Here is a 19,802-nt window from a genome sequence, read left to right as displayed (position 1 = left end):
GGTTTTTTTTTTTAAAATTTAATTTGTATTTACATTTTTTTAATCATCTATAAGAAGATGTACATTGAAAAAAATGTGTGAATAATTTCATTTTTTAACTTATTAAATGCATCTAAGACTAAATCAGTCAGTGAATGTATTACAGCTCTGAGACTTCAGCCCTAGGATGTCAACATCATGATAGTGCTGCTTTGCTGGGACCTCAGCAGCTCATTAAGATCCACTTAGTGCTGACGTCACTAAGCTGCTTACTGCTGCAGGTGAATGGAGGAAGGAACTGAAAAAGATTTGTTTACACTGATTTAGGACTCAAGTCTAGCAGGCAACATCATGAGCACTGTTTTATTGTAGATAGTAAATTACCTGACTGATTACTGACAATCCGGATTTTGGATTTTGTGGGCTGCCATGGAGTGCAGTGGCAAGGTAACTGCTGCTTGATTCATACAGGATGAAGATTTTGTTTGTTGAAAAAAGAAATAGGTCAGGAATACAATTAAAAGGCTCCAGTGTTTAATCCATTATGTGGCAGCACGTTTTCACAGCAGACACCATGTCATAGTGAGTGAAACAATAACTTCAGATATAAAAATTAGGATGTTTTAATGGTGTGTTTGACCTAAATTCAGCAGCACAGTCAGGACTTCTACTCCTTTTCTTACAGCTGTAAGCAGTGCTTCCATTTTCTTATTACACCGTGAGATAGTAGCAACAGAAGATAAATTTAGTCTTTGTCTTACAAATGTTTTGCATAAACACTGTTTTACAACAAGTGATTCAAAATTTATGTAAAATAATAAAGTTTGATCAGTCTTAAACTGTCAGTAAAGAAGTAAAATTGATGCATTAATATGTGGATTAGTAGTTTTTTAAGATGGTCTGCGTTTAAGGATTTAAGTACTTTTATACAGCATGCCATGCAATCTTGTGTAAAGTTGTGTTACACATCATAGGATCTGTGTACATTCGTACTATATATGCTGATGTATTTGACTGTACAGCAGAAGCAGCACTCCTGACATGACAGGGATTAGACTTTAATTTTATTACAGGCTTAGCTATAATAATAGTTAGCTTAGAAGCTATAGCCCTGCAAATGAAAGAGCAAGCACACAAATAAATATAAACTATATAAAACAAACTTTATTATAATTACTATTATTATTAATTTCTTTCCTTCACCCTGTCACATACACAATGATACAATGCTTTCATCTACACTGATAACACTTTGAAAACAAGTCAAGAAACACAGGATGTCATATTGTTAAATGGAAGGTAAAAGTATCAGCCTACAGATGGATGAGATCAGTGAAAACAAATCAAAGTGAAAAGAACAGGGCACCACTGAAGTCACTGGTTGGTGGGAGACATTACTGGCCTTCTGGTGGTCATTTTGTAGGACTATGGCAGCACTCACCCAGTTCCTGCTTGCAGAAAGAGGCAGATACCAGTACTGCTGATGGGTTTTTACCTTCTATGAACATGTCCAGCTCCCCTGTATGCTCTTGAGTCTGTTCAGGGAGACACAGCAAACCTTGTTTGCCTTGTTTGTACCATCCTGGAGGAGGTGAACTGCCTGTTCAACCTCTGTGGGGTCCAGGTTTCCTCATGCTACCAGTGGTTGCACTGACCCTAGGCAAATGTAAAACTAATCAAAAATAGTCAGAGAATATGAAGAGGGACAGATGTATTCATATTTTGGGAGTTGTCTCAGTGCTGCCCCTCTAGTGCACCTGTTGTTAATTTCATTAACACCAAAGTAGCTGAACCTGATTAACCACCCCCTCTGCTACTTAACTAACCAGATCAATAGATATATTTACACATGCCAATCGATGCATCAGGGATTAATCCATCAACGATAAACATCCTGCATCCATCCATTCAAAGTTTACACAATATTTCAATTAGAACTACAGTGCAATTCTTCTGCATTTCTTCTAATAATCCAAAATAACCTCTTTGTTCACCTAAAAAGTCTTGAAGCCATGTCTGAGTGTCAGCATCTAACTGCAATACTTCAGTCCTCCATGAAACACTTCTGTCACTCTGATGTGCTCTCTGGGGTTTGATCAGCTCACTAAGTTTGTCCATTTTGTTAAATATACACCTCACATTCCTGATGATGCTTGCTGAAACAGCTCGATTGAAATCTCATTGTTTGCTATGAAGTTCCTCCAGGATTACGATCCTCATTCTGGGTACCACAACAGTCAGAGCAATCAGCTGTTGCTGATTTCTGTTTCCAAGAGAGTACGGGAAAACGAGTAGCAGCCTGGTAAAACCTGACTTAACCAGTCAAGGTAGTGCAGGTTTTCTTCTAAATGGAAGATTGATGCTTTGATCCCTTGCTCCTGGGCAAGATACTGTACACCATGTTTCCACAATCCATCCATCAGTGAGTGTGTGAATCGTAGACAAAGCAAAGGCATATATTGAAAATGCTGTGCTGATGCATGAACGAGTTTTGCAGCTAGAGAAATAAAGTGCTACATAACTACAAAATATCAAAAGAAAATGTAACTTTTGCATGAATCAAAATGATCGAGAGAAATGAATGTTATCAAGTGATAAAGTTAATAGAATAAAAAATTGCTTCAAGAGAGCTCCAAATTTGATCTTTTTACCCACACACAGTTTTAGGAGGGTTGTAACATGATTAAAAAGGGATTTTTCCTCTTCCAACAGTAATTATCAATCTTCTCTTTCTGTCTTATAACAATAGGTGACGCCCCAGCTGATGATCACAGTAGGGACAGCTGTGATTGGCTCGCTTCAGTTTGGCTACAATACTGGCGTCATCAATGCTCCTCAAAATGTGAGAGTTTCATTGTCTGAATGAAGAATGTAAAGGAGGAAAAAATATACATATTTGAAAATGTGTGAGAACAAATGGAATTAGAATAGCGATACAGTAGTTAGTTTCACTGATGAAGATCAACTCTTTTTTTTTTTCAGTTAAGGTTTTGAAGCTGAATCCATGTGGTATATTTACTGTTTTCACATGTATTAATTTATGTGGCTTAAACATTCCCATCTCAAACAAACGCGTCAGTGTTAAATGCTGTTAACACATAGTGAAAAGCTCCGATGACTTAAAAGAACATTTTTATGAAATCACAATGCCAGTTGCACTCCACACGATGACTTCAGCAGGGTTAGCAGTTGTCCTCTGAGACCCACCACCCTGCAAGTAGATAGCCAGTGGTCACTCCAGCCTCTGCAACTCTGCTGCCTTTAAGCTGTGGCATATCATAGGCCCTGGCCTGCACAGAGAGACAAAATAACACCTCCACTATATAATTCATAGCACAAAACCCATCCATCCCAAATATATCCGGTTTCATCACATTACATACCTGCACAGAGAGACAAAATAACACAGCAGTGTTTGTAGTGTGGGCTATAAGTAGACCAGTGTATCAGTGCAATCAATTACACCTGCCTAGTAGTCCAACCACATTACAGCCATTGGCTCACCAGAAATGTGACACACACACACACACACACACACACACACTCCCAACCCAGTGCAACTTCACACAATAATATGGAGATGAATTAAAACAGGCACATTAGTGTACCATGTTACACTCTGGGTCTCTCCTGAATGACTGAACTTCTCACCTTATCTCTAACGCTGATTTCAGAAAACTAATTTTTACTGTGTGTATCTGCAATCCGATTCTATCGGTCATTACCCAGAGCTTGATGCCATCAGTGAGAGTAGGGACATAGAGTGACCGGTAAATTGACAGCTTTACTCAGCGCTCTTCATCTCAACAGACCAGTAAAGCACTCAAATCTGCAGTGGTGTGGAATCTCATTACCTCCCCCCTTACATGTGACCAAGAACCAGAAATACTTAAACTTCTCCACATGAGCCAACAACTTCCCGACCCTGAGTGGGCATTCTACCCTTTTCCTGCTGAGAACCATGGAGTCACATTTGGAGGTGCTGATTCTCTTTCCCGCTGCTTCAAGCCACCACCTGGTTAAGGCAAGAGAACCATGTCATCTACAAAAAGCAGCCACAAGATCCTGTAGAAGGCGTCTACCAAAGTAGAAGCCTGCTGCCACTTGGCTCCACCTACAAATTCTACCCATAAAAATTCTGAACAAAGTGGTGACAAAGACTCACTGTAAACAAGTCAGACTGAATTCAATCCCAATCATATAGCACCAAAACACAACAGTTGCCCCAAGGTGCTTCATATTGTAAGGTGAAGACCCTACATTAATACAGAGAAAACTGCAATGGTCAGTAAACCCACTTTGAGCAAGCACTTGGCAACAGTGGGAAGGAAAAACGCTTTTTAACAGGAAGAATTCTACAACTGTGCAAGAAAGACAGATAATAAATATAACTAAGGATTAAATGAAGAAGAAGAAGTATTCCTTCCATACCACTGATTTTACTGTACCACTGATCCTCGGTTGAAGTCCGCGGTGCCTATACTATACAGTGTGAGTAGAGCACCCCTCCTGAGTTACCTGACATTTAGCCAGAACTGCTTTAACCTCCTAGAACCCTGCGTCCACATATTTGGACATCACATTTTGGGTTATTTAGACCAAAATACTCAATTTTGCTCTACAATGGCCTGATATCCACTTGCAAGGACATTATACTGCCACTGTTCTATCGAAATTTTAAACGAATATCCTCATTTGTGGCTCTCATTTTTCTTAGAAACAAAAATCAGGTAAAAAAAAAAAAAATCTGGTAATTCTTTGTTTTTACATTTATCGGGCCCCAATATGCCCAAATATCAAAAAGAAATTAAAAATGCATGCTGTGGAAGACTTTGGGTCTTAGGAGGTTAAGGCTGAAGAAAAATCATCTTTAAATTGTCACTGGGTCCCAGTGTTTGTGAGTTTCTTTGTATTTTGTTATTCATTTGTGTTCTTCATTTCAGCTTATCTAGCTAAATTCTGCCACACCTAGGTTACAGTTCATGGTTTATCAGGTTCCCCTTGTGGCTCACCCCTGTGTTTTAGTCTCCCTTATTGGTTAGTGTATCTAATCTGTCATGTCATGTCTGCGTCTTTTTATGGTTCCTGTTTTACTTTGAGGGGGTCTTGGGGTCCATGTTCATTGTTTTAGTTTCACTTCCACTGTGGCATCATTAGGTTCATTCTTGTCAGCTGTTTTTCCATGTGCCTCCATTTCCCCTAATAACCTTATGTGTGTGTTTAAGTCCTCTGTCTTCCTTTGTTCTGTATCTGTATTCTGCGTTACCTCCATCATGTCACAGTTCTCATAGTCATTATCTTGTTTCAGTCATAGTAAAAGTCATGGTTTTCCCAGTGTGTGTTTAGATTTTCCCTCATTTTGTTTGTTGTGTTTTATGTTTGTGAGTTTCAACCCCAAAATAAAGGCTCGCTTTTTGTTCAAGTTTAGTTTTGGCTCCTCGTCTGCGTCTGCACCTAGTCCTCCTCACACACTCCACACGGTCTGCCTTTGCAGGCCGTGACATGAATGTAGCTACATACATGCGCATGAGGTATCATGTTCACCAAGTTAGAATGGTATCAGAAGGATAATGACTGACTGTATTACTCTTACATATGACCTGTTGATGAAAGTTCTGGAGAGAAAGTTAAAGACCACCCAAGTCATGAAGTCTGAAAGAGTTGGAAATATTAGACTCTGGAAATTAAATGACAACGCAGTGTATCCAATATTTGTCTTCGTATTTCACCCTGAGCGTAAAGTATTAAATCACCAAGGGTCACTAAGCAAAAGTTGGGATTAAAGTGCTGTTGTGTACATAAGAGCTACTTCACTTTAATCTGTCTTTATGTGTCTTACAATAAGACTGTTACTGCGTACTGTTTTATGTTTTAGATCATTGAGAGCTTCTACAATGAGACATGGAGCAGCAGGTTTTCAGAGCCCATCCCTCAGACCACTCTAACAGCTCTGTGGTCTCTCTCTGTGGCCATCTTCTCTGTGGGAGGGATGTTTGGCTCCTTTTCTGTCGGTCTCTTTGTTAACCGCTTTGGCAGGTATGACTCTCTCCGTTGCTAACAAGATCTATATACATCCATATTTTTTTTTAAATTAAATTTAAAAATTAAATTTTTTTTAAAGTTTTCTTATTAAAGAGCATTTATGGTAAATTATTTTTTAAAGGAGGAACTCCATGCTCATGGCCAATGTGCTTGCATTCATTTCTGCAATATTTATGGGATTCTCCAAATTGGCTGCTTCCTTTGAGATGCTCGTTATTGGACGTTTAATTGTGGGTGTCTATTCTGGCCTGTCCACTGGTTTTGTGCCCATGTACATTGAGGAAATCTCACCCACATCTCTCCGGGGAGCATTAGGAACGCTGCATCAGCTTGGTGTAGTGATCGGCATTCTCATGGCACAGGTGAGAGCCTTACATTTTTAACCACAAATACTCCCACCATTTACCAGTTTGAGTAACAGTTGATTAATAATGCGTATAATCACTTTCATAAGTTCCTAGATAATGACATATTTTTTGTGATTTTTGCCTCTGTACACTCTGCACACCACCACAGGAGAGTCCAGTGTTACAGGGCTATACTCTGCTCACATTCAGCTAAATGCTGTAAAAATATTCATTATCCACGTGCATTGTTTCGCAGTGTAGACCGCAAAAGCCACCCAAGTGTTATTCAAGGCAAAGAAACTGTATTCGCTATGACCAAGAGAGTCACCTGATTTCAATCCAATAGATTGTGCTTTCTAGTTAATGAAGACAAAATGAAGGCACAGATGCCAACAAACAAGGCAGCTGCAGTGAAGGCCTGGCAACGCATTGACAACACTGCAGTTTCTACAGGATAAGACACAACTATACTGTAGATAATTTTAGTAACTTCCAGGTAAACAGTAGAACAGCACCACCAAGGTTGGAGATGGGACAATACTGGAAGAGCATATGGGAGAAGGACGCAACACATAGCAGCAATGCTCAGTGGCTAGTGGATCTAAGAGAAGACCACAGCAACCTCCCTGAACAGGGTCCAGTAACCATCACACTGGCAGACACCCAAGATTCTCCAATATGAAGAGTCAGACAGCACCGACATAGTTCGCGCCTACTGGCTGAAGAAGCTGACTGCACTCCACAAGCGTCTGGCTGCAGAAATGAACCAGCTGCTAGTGGATGAGAGACACCCAGAATGGCTAACCGAAGGCCGGACAGTCCTGATCCTCAAATACCCCCAGAAGAAACCAGTCCCATCCAATTACCAGCCAATAATCTGCCTCAGTACCACATGGGGGTTCTTGTCAGGCATCATAGTGGCTAAGCTGGATAGGCACATGGGTCAATACATTAGCAGGGCAGAGAAAGGAATTGGTAAGAATACCAGAGGCACAAAATACCAGCTACTGGTAGACCGAGCAGTCAGCCAAGACTGCAAGACTGACCAACCTATGCACTGCCAGGATTGATTACAAGAAGCCCTATGACTCGATGCCCCATACCTGGATCCTGGAACTATACAAGATCAACAGGACCCTAAAAGCCTTCATCAGGAACTCAGTGGACAAGCAGAAGAAGACAGCTGTAGTGATAGACGTAGAGATACCAAATGACAGCAAGATTAAGAAGAAGGAACACAAGAAGCTTGAGAAGTACCAAGGGCTCAGAGAAGAGCTGGAGAAGATGTGGTCCCAGTGGTAATCAGAGCACTACATGCAGTCACTCCCGAGCTCGGCGAGTGGCTCCAGCAGATCCCAGGAACAACACTGGAGATCTCTATCCAGAAGAGCACAGACCCAGAAACAGCTAAGATACTGTGCAGGACCCTCAAGCTCCCCAGCCTCTCGTAGAGGACCCGAGTTTGAAGGATAGACCGCCCGCAGGGACGAGAGGGGAATTTAATTTTTAAAAAATATATAAATGCTGACACTTCAAGCATTTGATGTCGTTACTAATTTACTGTTGTGTATATTCCAAGTCTGAAAGGGGCTTTCAAATAAGGAGTCTATTGTATACATTGTTTAGATTTTTGGGCTTGAATCCATCATGGGGAATGCATCCCTATGGCCCCTCCTACTGGGTTTTACTCTGCTACCATCTGTGCTGCAATGTGTCCTGTTGCCTCTCTGTCCTGAGAGCCCCCGATACCTCCTCATCAACTGCAACGAGGAGAACAAAGCCCGCGGCGGTAAGATGAACACACTGTCATGAGAGACGACGAAAAAATCAAATGCAATCAAACAGGAACATTTGGGGATTATAGATTACAGTACAAAGAGGCAGGCATGTTCTCAAATGTCCTGACTCCCAATGTCTAAAACTAAAAATTGCTATTCATTAGAATAAACACAGAAGAATACACACATAGACACTCAAATACACAATAGAGACTCATTGTAAACAACACCTATATCTCAAGTTACACAAATAAATCTTCTTTTATCCACACAATTTCTGCCAAAACCATCTAATATACTGCTAGACAGTTGTAACATAACATCATAGAAATAACTACTTTCTTCCAGTCCTAATTAAACTACGGGGTACTGATGACGTGAGTGAGGAAATGGAGGAGATGAAGGAGGAGAGCCAGCAGATGATGAAGGAAAAGAAGGTGACCATCCCTGAACTTTTCCGCTCCCCCGTGTACCGCCAGCCCATCTTTGTTGCCATCATGCTGCAGCTGTCACAGCAACTGTCTGGTATCAATGCTGTAAGTCAAATGAGCAAAAGAGAACTTGTGCATTCTATTGTAGTGAATGCCATCGAGTATAAAACAAAGGGTATAAGATAAAATGTTTTACATCTCTTAAGCTACATAGATTACAAATGACCTAAACAATAACTTTAACGACCATTAAGTAATGAGATCCTATTTAGTAACATGAACTACTGCTACTACTACTGTACTACTACTACTACTAAAATGATTAGTCATAACTCGTGTTCTTGAAATCATTATTCATTAACAGTGCATTCGAGTTGAAGTGGAAGGTGTAGAGAAGAAATTCATGCACAGAAAGATATAAAGTTCAAGTATCGCACCTGTGTCTTGTGTCTGTCATCTTCTGTAGGTGTTCTACTACTCAACTATGATCTTTGAGCGAGCAGGCGTGTCCCAGCCTGTCTATGCAACTATCGGCACAGGAGTGGTCAACACTGCATTCACAGTTGTTTCTGTAAGTTGCAAAAGAACAAGTTGAAACAAAAAATAAGCTCTATGTATATATACATATATAAATCCTATATATATCCTAGGAACAGCTAAAATACTGCACAAGCTCCCAGGCCTCTGGTAGAGGACCCAGGCCTTAAGGATAGACTGCCTACAGGGACGAGAGGGGAATTTTATATTCCAGAATGAGAGAATCTCGGTCGGAGGGTAGGCGGCTAACAGAGGTGTGCAACAGTATCATTAGAAAACAGGTCCTGTATGAATAAGATACATAACTGTACATAACTGAGGATCTATAAACTGCCAAACAAAATACCAGAGGTCAAAAGAATAAATAGCCTGTCCTCCAAAGACCTATCCAGGGTACAGTCCCAGCTGCATGGGAACAATAGTACAAGAGCAGACCCATGAAGAGCTAATACTGAGCAATGTTGGAAAAACACACAGGAGGAAGGAATTCTCGTGGAAGACCTAAACCAATACCAGGTGGATAGCTGGGAAAAATGATTAAGGAAGAGAAAAGATTTTGGTATACCGCGGTGTTCTTTTTAGCCTCCAGAGCTGTAAACTGGCTACATTTATTAAATGTATCATTTATACTAAGGAAGGCTGAGTACCTAAACATGTAACACACTGAGCAGGAAAGTGCAGCTAGCTAGTTGGTTATGAACTAAGCTAAGCTGACAAATCCCTAAAGTCACAGTGAATGAATACTGTGAATATTAGATAGATTCAACAGAGAGTGTGCTTTGAATAAGGCACATGAAGATTAAACTATAATAATAACAATAATAATAAAAATACATGTTATTTAAAGGCGCCATCCTCCTGCAAGTCCACCACCCGCAGGAGGCGCCATAGGGGGTCGTGTGCGTGGTGGGCAGCGGCCAGGAGTGGAGGCCCTGGTGGACTGATCCAAGACTGGCATTTGGGACATGGAATGTCACCTCTCTGGTGGGGAAGGAGCCTGAGTTAGTCCGTGAGGTTGAATGTTCCTGGCTAGATATAGTCAGGCTCACCTCAACGCATGGCTTGGGCTCTGGAACCAGTCCCCTGGTATTTTAATATCTCCTTGGCTTACTGCCTGTATGTTGGGGTTCCTCCCGGTGGATGAGAGGGTTTGTTCCCTGCACCTTTGGGTCGGGGAACAGGTCCTGACTGTCATCTGCGCTTATGCGCTGAGTGGCAGCTCAGAGTACCCAGCCTTTTTAGAGTCCCTGGGTGGGGTGCTGGAAGATGCTCCGCCTGTTGTCCTAATGGGGGACTTCAATGCTCACGTGGGTAACGACAGCGAGAACTGGAGGGGCGTGATCTGAACCCAAGTGATGTTTTGTTATTGCACTTCTGTGCAAACCACAGTTTGGCCATAACGAACACCATGTTCAAACATAAGAGTGTCCAAAGTGCACGTGGCACCAGGACGCTCTAGGCTGCAGGTTGATGATCGATTCTGTAATCATATCACCAGAGCTGCGGCCATATGTTCTCGACACTCGGGTAAAGAGAGGGGCTGATCTGTCAACTGAACACCACCTGGTGGTGAGTTGGATTAGACGACGGGGGAGAACACTGGACAGACCCGGTGCACCTAAACGTATAGTGAGGGTGTGCTGTGAACGCCTAGCAGGCTGTGCTAACTGTGCTGTGGCTAGGGTTGCCAACTCCCTGAAAAATAAATAAGGGACACCTCGTGGCCAGGGCCGGGCGACCCAGTTGTCTTCACCCTTCCCAGTGTGGTGAATTTTCTAGCTCTTTTTTTGTGTGTGAAATTATTTTTTTTAACCCTTTGACTTGAATTTGATTTAAGTAGATGTGTATTCTTTGTGATATGAACACATGTGAAACAAATGATCATTTAGCCTTTTATTTTTAGCTCAAAATGACAACATTAACACAGTAAAACAGGTCTCTTTCTTAAACAGAAGCCTGTCATGCTTAACTTTTGAGAATATAAGTAAATCTTTCTTTAAAAGAACTGTCCTGCTTAACTTAAAATAATAGAAAACAATAGAAAGAAAAATATTCTTGTAACAGTGCACATTTAGTGCATTTAGTACAATTGGCTTCAGCTGAGGTATTATTTCAGCTTTTCTAATGCTAATCAGCTGCTCCCGTTTGAAAACCCGCTTGTTCCCATGATTACGCATCTTAACTCATCATCATTATTCATCTATGTATTACTTTTATGTATTAGTCATCTATTTGTTGTAATCATCTATCCTTGCAGTCGTTTATTACACAAAATAAATTATATTATCACACTTCTGGCCACATAGCGCTGATATTCACTGCACATGCCCATATTAACTTTTTCCAGCCAGGTGTTTTCCTTTTCCCATTATTCCCTTTGTCTGAGGGGAACAAACATTGCTGCTCTAACGCTGGGCTCACACTGTGCGGTTTTAGGCCCATTTTGAGCCGATTTTTGAGTGATCGGACCGATTTTGGCCTTCATCGTGTAGTATACGTGGGGTAACGAGAAGTGATTAACACCTCACGACCAGCTCCCGATCATCAATCGCTCGTGAGCCGCTCACACTGCTCGCGCGCAAACACGTAAACGCCGTGAAAAAGATGGAGCAGCACGGCTGTGCAGCGTGTGATCTGGACACAAGCGATGGAGGCACAACTTGTAGAACTTTGGAAAGCTCATCCGAGCCTTTTCGATGTGGCATCACAAAATGATCACGACCACAACAACCGTGAAAATAGTTGGATCTGCATCGCTGCTAAATCACAGCTGCATGATCATGTTTTTCATTAGCAATTTAGCAAAGTTGATGGTGGTGGTGTGTCTGTGTGAGTGAGAGACAGAGAGCAAGCGACAGATTTTCTGTTATAACCTTAATTTTATGGACGCACAGTGTGAGCACTCAGGTCGCATCAGAGCATCGGGCGGTATAGTGTGAGACCTGCATCGTGACCTACCAACTTCTAACCCCTGCGAGTCAATCGTGCAGTTTGAGCAGGAGCTGAATAACGCGACTGAAAAAATCGCACAGTGTCTGCCCAGCTTTAGGTGTACTGTCGTCCGAGACTTGCACCGCAGTGACGGCGTTTGTTTCCCTGTTGGCCATGCTTCTTGTTGTGGTCATCTGTTGTCTTCCGGTATTTTCTCCGTAAGCGACCTTTCCTCGACCAATGAGATGAGCGGTAATCTGAATTGTCATACTCGAATTGTCATAAGTGTGCTGTCAGCTCATTGGTCACAAAGCAGGAGAGGGGCTGGGAATTATGTTTTCAAACAAAGCGTTAATTCCATTAAAAGTTATAGACTACTTTTGATTCTCACTGTATTACGGGACAAAGTGCGTCCCTTATTAGCTCAATACGGGACGTGTACTTTTGTTTCTAAATACGGGACGATTCCGTATTTTAAGGGACGGTTGGCAACCCTAGCTGTGGCCGCAAGGTGGTTGGTGCCTGTCGTTGTAACCCCTGAACCAAATGGTGGACACCAGAGGTGAAGGGAGCCACTTGGCTAGCCCAATAGGACAAGTGGAATGTGGCTCCGGCAGTGGCTGAAGCAAATACTCAGGTGTGGGAGGAGTTCGAAGAGGCCATGGAAAAAGACTTTCAGACTGCCTCGAAGAGATCCTGGCAAACTGTCAGGCGACTCAGGAGGCTGTATGCGGTACTGCGTATAGTGCTGGTGGAGCGCTACTGACTTCGACTGCGAAAATTGTTGGGCGGTGGAAGGACCTCCTCAATCCCACTGACATGTCTTACGAGGAGGAAGCAGAGTCTGGGGATGAGGGAGGTGACCTGCCAATTTTGGGGGGTGAGGTCACTGAGGCAGTTAAACAACTCCTTAGTGGCAGAGCCCCTGGTGTGCATGAGGTCCGCCCTGAGTTCCTGAAGGCTCTGAATGTTGTAGGGCTGTCCTGGCTGACACGCCCCTGCAATGTTGTGTAGAGGTCAGGGGCAGTACCCCTGGACTGCAGACCGGGGTGGTGGTCCCCATTTTTAAGAAGGGAAGAAGGTAACTGGAGATCAACAGATGGATTGGTGCTGCGGCTGCAGTGATGCAGATGCTGTACCGGTCTGTTGTGGTGAAGAGAGAGCTGAGCATAAAAGCGAAGCCCTCAATTTACCGGTCGATCTACGCCCCTACCCTCACCTATGGTCAGGAGCTGTGGGTAGTGACCGAAAGAATGATATCGCGGATACAAGCAGCGGAAATGAGCTTATTCTGAAGGGTGGCTGACTTCTCCCTTAGGGATAGGGTGAGAAGTTCAGTCACCAGAGAGGGGCCCAGAGTAGAGCCGCTGCTCCTCCACATTGAAAGAAGCCAGTTGAGGTGGTTCAGGCATCTGACAAGGATGCCTCCTGGGCAATGTTTCCTCTAATTTAACTAACTCCCTGAGCGGTCCCTTGGACCACTGTGAGCAACATTAGACGTGTGCACTGTGGACACGCCGCATCGAATCCATCCAAGTTACATGGTTTATTAAAATAATCAAATTACAGCATTTACATTTATGTTAGACTACTTTTAATTAACTGCTTTAGTCCACTTACAATGAGAATTAAAAAAAATCTTGTTCATGACCTGTGTAGTATGTTAACACTATTACAAGTAAAAATAACTTGAACTCCAATTTTGAAAACAAAACTTTCTTTCTTTCTTTCTTTCTTTCTTTCTTTCTTTCTTTCTTTCTTTCTTTCTTTCTTTCTTTCTTTCTTTTTTTATAAAGCTCTGACTTGTATTATGAGTCTGTGGTCTGGGAGAGAGTCCTGTAGCTCTCTGTCTGCAAAATACAGCATATTCAATTCAATTCAATTTTATTTATATAGCGCCAAATCACAACAAACGTCGCCTCAAGGCGCTTCATAGATACAGATATAATGAGCAATGCTGGGCAATTAATTATATAGTTACTTCTTCAAAAAAGTAACTGAGTTATGCAAACAACAAAGTTTTTTGCAGCAGTTTACCTAAAGATGCAGCCAAGGCGTTTTTTAAAATAAACATTTTAAACTATTTACAGAACAATCAGCTGTTCTGCATCAAATTTGATGCCACACAAATTATTTGTGTCACTCCAAAAATAATTTCTGTCCACTATGAGATAAAGGAGAACATCAAAAGCCTGATACCTGCAGGCCTGACAACAGGAGATGTATCACTCCTGTAACACCTGTAACATTCAGTAGTCGCCGTATTGTTCTGACACACACAACAAAACTATTTACTACACTACACACTAACTGCACAAGATTTTCCCTAAATGTCGCAAATCTCTCACATCTCAAAACACCGCAGTCACTCCTAAAACTTCCCCCTCCATAAACAACTATGTGCCATGTTGCCATAACATTTTCTGATTGGTCGACATGGTACATTTTACGACCAATAGGAAAGGGTGGGGGTTTTTCTTGGATTTGGCTTTGACCGTTTCTTCCCGCAGTAAATATAAACAATGATAGTATTCAGGAAGAAAACCAAACATTGCATATATTTTTATCTTTGGTTTTACGTGGCCTATCAACACAATTTAAAAACTGGTAAAGTCAACACATTTTCCGTCAATTGTTCTGTCTGTCCTGCTCACATCTCCAATAGTTGTACACGTTGTCATTTACGTGGCTTCACTCCACATCAGCCACGCCGCTTTGCTATAGCTAAAGCACCGGTGTCGGCACATAAGGACGCTGTCATAGACGAAGTTGATTAGCTGCCTATATACGTATGTGAATCGCATAATTGGCTGGACTATGGGATAAGGTGACATCGTTCTAATCCCATACTGGAGCAGCCAGTCACTCACTGACTAACACTGCAAAACAGAATTGTTAAAGTATTAATTTTAATTTCAATTCAGGTTAGATTTTCTGTGCGCAGAGACCGTGCCACCAGTGCGCAATTATGCATGCGCGCAGCTTAGAGGGAACATTGCTCCTGGGCGCCTCCTGGGTGCGGTGTTCCAGGCATGTCTCACCGGGACGGGACCCGGTGCACACCCAAGACACACTGGAGAGATTATATCTCTCGGCTGGCCAGGGAACACCTTAGTGCAGCGGTCCCCAACCTTTTTTGCGCCACGGACCGGTTTATGCCCGACAATATTTTCATGGACCGGCCTTTAAGGTGTCGCGGATAAATACAACAAAATAAAACTAGTACCGGTACCGAAAAAAAAGAAAATTTATTCATAACACACGTGAAAAGACCCAGGAAAACAGAGTAAATGATAAAAACGATAACAAAATAACGCTGAAAACCGATAAAAACCCTGAAAACTATACATTTCATACCTGAGCCTCAACTCTCGCGGCCCGGTACCAAACGACTCACGGACCGGTACCGGTCTGAGGCCCGGGGGTTGGGGACCGCTGCCTTAGTGTTCCACCGGACAAGCTAGAGGAGGTGGCTGGGGTTGAGGGAGGTCTGGGCTTCTCTACTTAGGCTGCTGCCCCGCTACCAAGCCCCGGATAAGTGGAAGAAGATTAATGGATGGATGGATGGATGGATGGATGGATGGATTGATGGATGGATAATATGAAATAAGATGTTATCTAAAAGTTTCAATGAAATGGGCTACACAGATAAACAACACAAAACACCACTGTGCATTGCAACAGGAACAGGAAGTGACACTGTGTCGCAGAGAGAGCCAACACCAAGTGAAACTACCCAATGAATAAGAGAAAGGAAATCTGATTTTATTAAATGAAATATGGCATCACAGAAGTTCTGGCACAATCTTGTGCTTTTAATGTGTAACATTATAACATATAATGGAGTCATTATATGCTGGAGTCAGTGTCCGATGACCTCGAGTCACTGAGCGCAGCACAGGCATGACATGTCCTATCTGTGGTTTGGTGAATTAAGGTTTGCATGAAGCCCAAGTCCACTTGTGGCTCTCGTGAACCCCCTTGGCATCTTACTAGAACGCTATATATTCCTCTCAGCAACACAGAATACTGGACTGAACGTAGCATCTCAAGCTGGTGCTGGTTCACCACCACCTGCTCTGCTGCATAGAGGCTAGCTCTGCTACCATCTTTGCCAGTGCCTGGACTGGCTGCGTGGGTTGTGGGTACATCATGTTGCACTGAGTTTTATGAGTTTTAAGTTTTATTCCATATATTTTGGGGGATTTTTTAAGTACTGTTGAACAGTAGATGATTATATTACTGTTTTTATGATGGTTTCCTTTGGGCATTTTAAATATTAAATTTTTTATTAATGGATTACAGTTATGATCCATTGATATTGCCTCCACTGTGAATACTGGTATTATGTTTGGTTTATGTTGTCATTTTGTAACATCTGTATGTCTTGTAGTTGTTTGTGGTGGAGCGTATGGGCAGGAGACCCCTTCACCTCATTGGTCTGATGGGAATGGCCGTTTCAGCAGTTTTTCTAACCGTGGCCATGGCATTGTTGGTAAGTGTTTGTGGTCACCATTACTGAAAGCAGGCCTTTTGAATTAAAGGGTAGGAGTGCTACAATGTTACTGTAGATCAGGGGTCCCCAATCCCATACCACGAGGGCCGGTGTCCCTGCAGGTTTTAGATGTGTCCCTGATCCATCACAGCTGATTTAAAGGCTAAATTACCTCCTCAACATGTCTTGAAGTTCTCCAGAGGCCTGGTAATTAACTAACCATGTGATTCAGGTGTGTTGACCCAGGGTGAGATCTAAAACCTGCAGGGACACCGGCCCTCGTGGACTGGGATTGGGGACCCCTGCTGTAGATCAAGAGTAATAAAAATCTGACCATGTAAAAAAAATAGACCATGAAACTGATCATTTTCTGTGATATGCTTTGCTCTAAGGACCAGCTAAAGTGGATGTCTTACATTAGCATTGTGGCCATCTTCAGTTTTGTAGCCTTTTTTGAAATTGGCCCTGGCCCCATCCCATGGTTTATTGTGGCTGAACTCTTCAGCCAAGGGCCCCGTCCTGCTGCCATTGCAGTTGCTGGTTTCTCCAATTGGTCTGCCAACTTCTTAGTGGGGATGTGCTTCCAGTACATTGAGGTAAGACAGCTTTTATTTAAAATTTTGTTTGTTTGTTTTGGGGCTCCTATTTTCAGTTGTACAACTGAGTGCTTTTGCTCCATGGATTAGACAACAACAGATTCAGTTGGCTACAGGTATAATCCGGTGAACATAAAAACTCTGTAAATATGCACTCTAACAACAGAAGATCCAATCAGAATTCATAATTCAGTTTGAATTGACTGCCCTTAAAAGACAAAGAGCCAATTTTTTTTTTTTAAATAAATTTGGTATTCAAGCAATACACTCTCAGCACCGGTCTAGGAAAGTCCTGTTCTGTGAGTGTCTTGCGGACCATTTGTATTTCAATTTCTATAGCTCCAATTCATACACACACACACACACACACACACACACACACACACACACACACACACACACACACACACACATATATATATATATATATATATATATATATATATACACACATATATATATATATACATATATATATATATATATACATGTGTATATATATATATATATATATATACATATATATACATATATATATATATATATATACATGTATATATACATGTGTATATATATATATATATATATATATACATATATATATACACATGTATATATATATACATGTGTATATATATATATATATATATATATATATATATATATATATATATATATATATACACATGTATATATATATATATATATACACATGTATATATATATATATATGTGTGTGTATATATATATATATATACATGTGTATATATATATATATATATATACACATGTATATATATATATATATATACATGTGTGTATATATATATATATATATATATATATATATATATATATATATATACACATGTATATATATATATATATGTATAATGTAATTATTAGCTTGTTGTCTGCAACAACAACAGAATTGAGCCTTTCCCTTTAATCCAGCAACTCTGTGGCCCCTACGTCTTCATCATCTTCACCATCTTGCTGCTCGGCTTCTTCGTCTTCACCTACTTCAAGGTTCCAGAAACTAAGGGCTGCACTTTTGATGAGATTGCAGCGGGCTTCCGCCAGACAGCAGGTCAGGGATCTGACAAGTACTCAGCTCCGGAAGAATTCAACACCCTGAGGGGGGATGACCCTGATCTTTGAAAGTTTGTTCATGTAGGGACCACTGTTGTCCATGTTTTAGATATTTCATCCATTAATGTTAGAGCCAGTAATCCACAGTGTAGGGGCTTTCACACAGAGTTACCATGGGCTTGATCTGTAGCACAGCAAACTGTTGGTCACTAGTAAAAATGACATCCCAGTAGGCATTCAAAATGAACCAAGTGTCATTTTGTAACAGAAAAAAGCCGGGTTAAGTATATGGAATCACTATATAGAACCCTCTCCTTATTTATTACAGGAAATAGAGTTTTGAACCTTTTTTTTCTTTTTGCCCACACGTCTCTTTCAGTTTTGGAGTTAATGATATAAAACATTAGATGGACTGTTTCATGTTTGATAGGTGACAGAAAATCTTGGTTGTGTGCTTTTTTATATACATTTGATTTTGTTTAATAATTAAGACTTTAGTCAAACGTAATATGTTAGAACTACAAATGTGTTTACATGTGTGTCAAACAGAGAAAATGAAACTTAACAAAGTTTAATAATTGATTTTTTTTGTCTTTCTGAGTTATTAAATTAATACCTATAAAATGGCACTGGATGTGATGTGACATACATGAAGCTTGACTTCTGCATTGTGTGGCCTCACTGCAAATGCATGTTAGTGTTTCGTCTCCCTGTACGCTCCCGATGTTCCCACTCTGCCTGCAGAATATCTTTGGAGAGTCTCCAATGCTTTTAAATGTTTTTCCTTCAATTCAAGTAAAAAGCATAGACGAAGAATCTTGTTGAAAAGAAGTTAGTCTTCTTAGCCTTTGGTTTATATTGAAAAATGGATTTTACCCTCAACTATAATCTCTGGGAAACCTATCCAATTATTTTGGTGCCTAAATCTAACCACACACATGTTGTTCAGCTCCATGATGACAAAGCTCTAACTATTCCAAACATTAATACTTTAATCAAACATTCAAAAAATAGAAGTGCTAGATCTCCATCACTCATTTTCCAATTCAGTCTTATTTATACAGTGCCAAATCACAGCAACAGTGATCTCAAGCCATTTTGTATCCTAAGGTAAAGACCCTTTATTAATACAGCCAGATGGCCACCTCTGTTCAAGCACCTTTGCAATAGTGGAAAGAAAATCTTCCTTTAAACTAGAAGAAACCTTTAGCTGAACCAGGGTTCAGGGACAGGGTGTCTGTCTCCCGAATCCAAACTGGAAGCTCGTTCCACAGAAGAGGGGGCTGAAAGCTTAAGACTCTGCCTCCCGTTCTGCTTTCAAATATTTAAATAATATCATTAAATATACCATACTAACGTTACAGGACCAAAACTTGTGTTTCAGTTTCTCTCCTCTATGTTAAGTACATTGCTCCCTTTATCTAGAAAATAGACATAACAGTGAAAACACCACTATTCTCATGCTAACACACGTTAGCATGTTGGACACACTGAGTGTGAAAGTCAAGCATGCTGTAGAGGTATTTTACAGTTGTCAGAGAAAACACTGCAAACATCAATGCGTGTGGGAAGGA

General features: G+C 41.1%; 1 protein-coding gene across 1 annotated transcript; it reads left to right on the top strand.

Annotated features, from left to right (window-relative positions):
* Positions 1–259: 259 nt before the first annotated feature.
* LOC113013104 (solute carrier family 2, facilitated glucose transporter member 1-like) lies at positions 260–18,801 on the top strand. Its single transcript, XM_026153722.1, has 10 exons — positions 260–426; positions 2,729–2,821; positions 5,855–6,015; positions 6,143–6,383; positions 7,995–8,157; positions 8,495–8,682; positions 9,044–9,148; positions 16,439–16,540; positions 16,933–17,136; positions 18,091–18,801. Exons 1-10 carry the CDS (start codon positions 409–411, stop codon positions 18,295–18,297), a joined length of 1,482 nt encoding a protein of 493 aa, XP_026009507.1. The 5' UTR covers positions 260–408; the 3' UTR covers positions 18,298–18,801.
* The last annotated feature ends 1,001 nt before the right edge of the window (positions 18,802–19,802 follow it).

Source organism: Astatotilapia calliptera, chromosome 20 (genome assembly GCF_900246225.1).
Source record: "Astatotilapia calliptera chromosome 20, fAstCal1.2, whole genome shotgun sequence".
In the NCBI taxonomy this organism is placed as follows: domain Eukaryota; kingdom Metazoa; phylum Chordata; class Actinopteri; order Cichliformes; family Cichlidae; genus Astatotilapia; species Astatotilapia calliptera.
The sequence above is the reverse complement of the archived record's forward strand: the minus strand, read 5'-3'. Positions and strand labels throughout refer to the sequence as shown.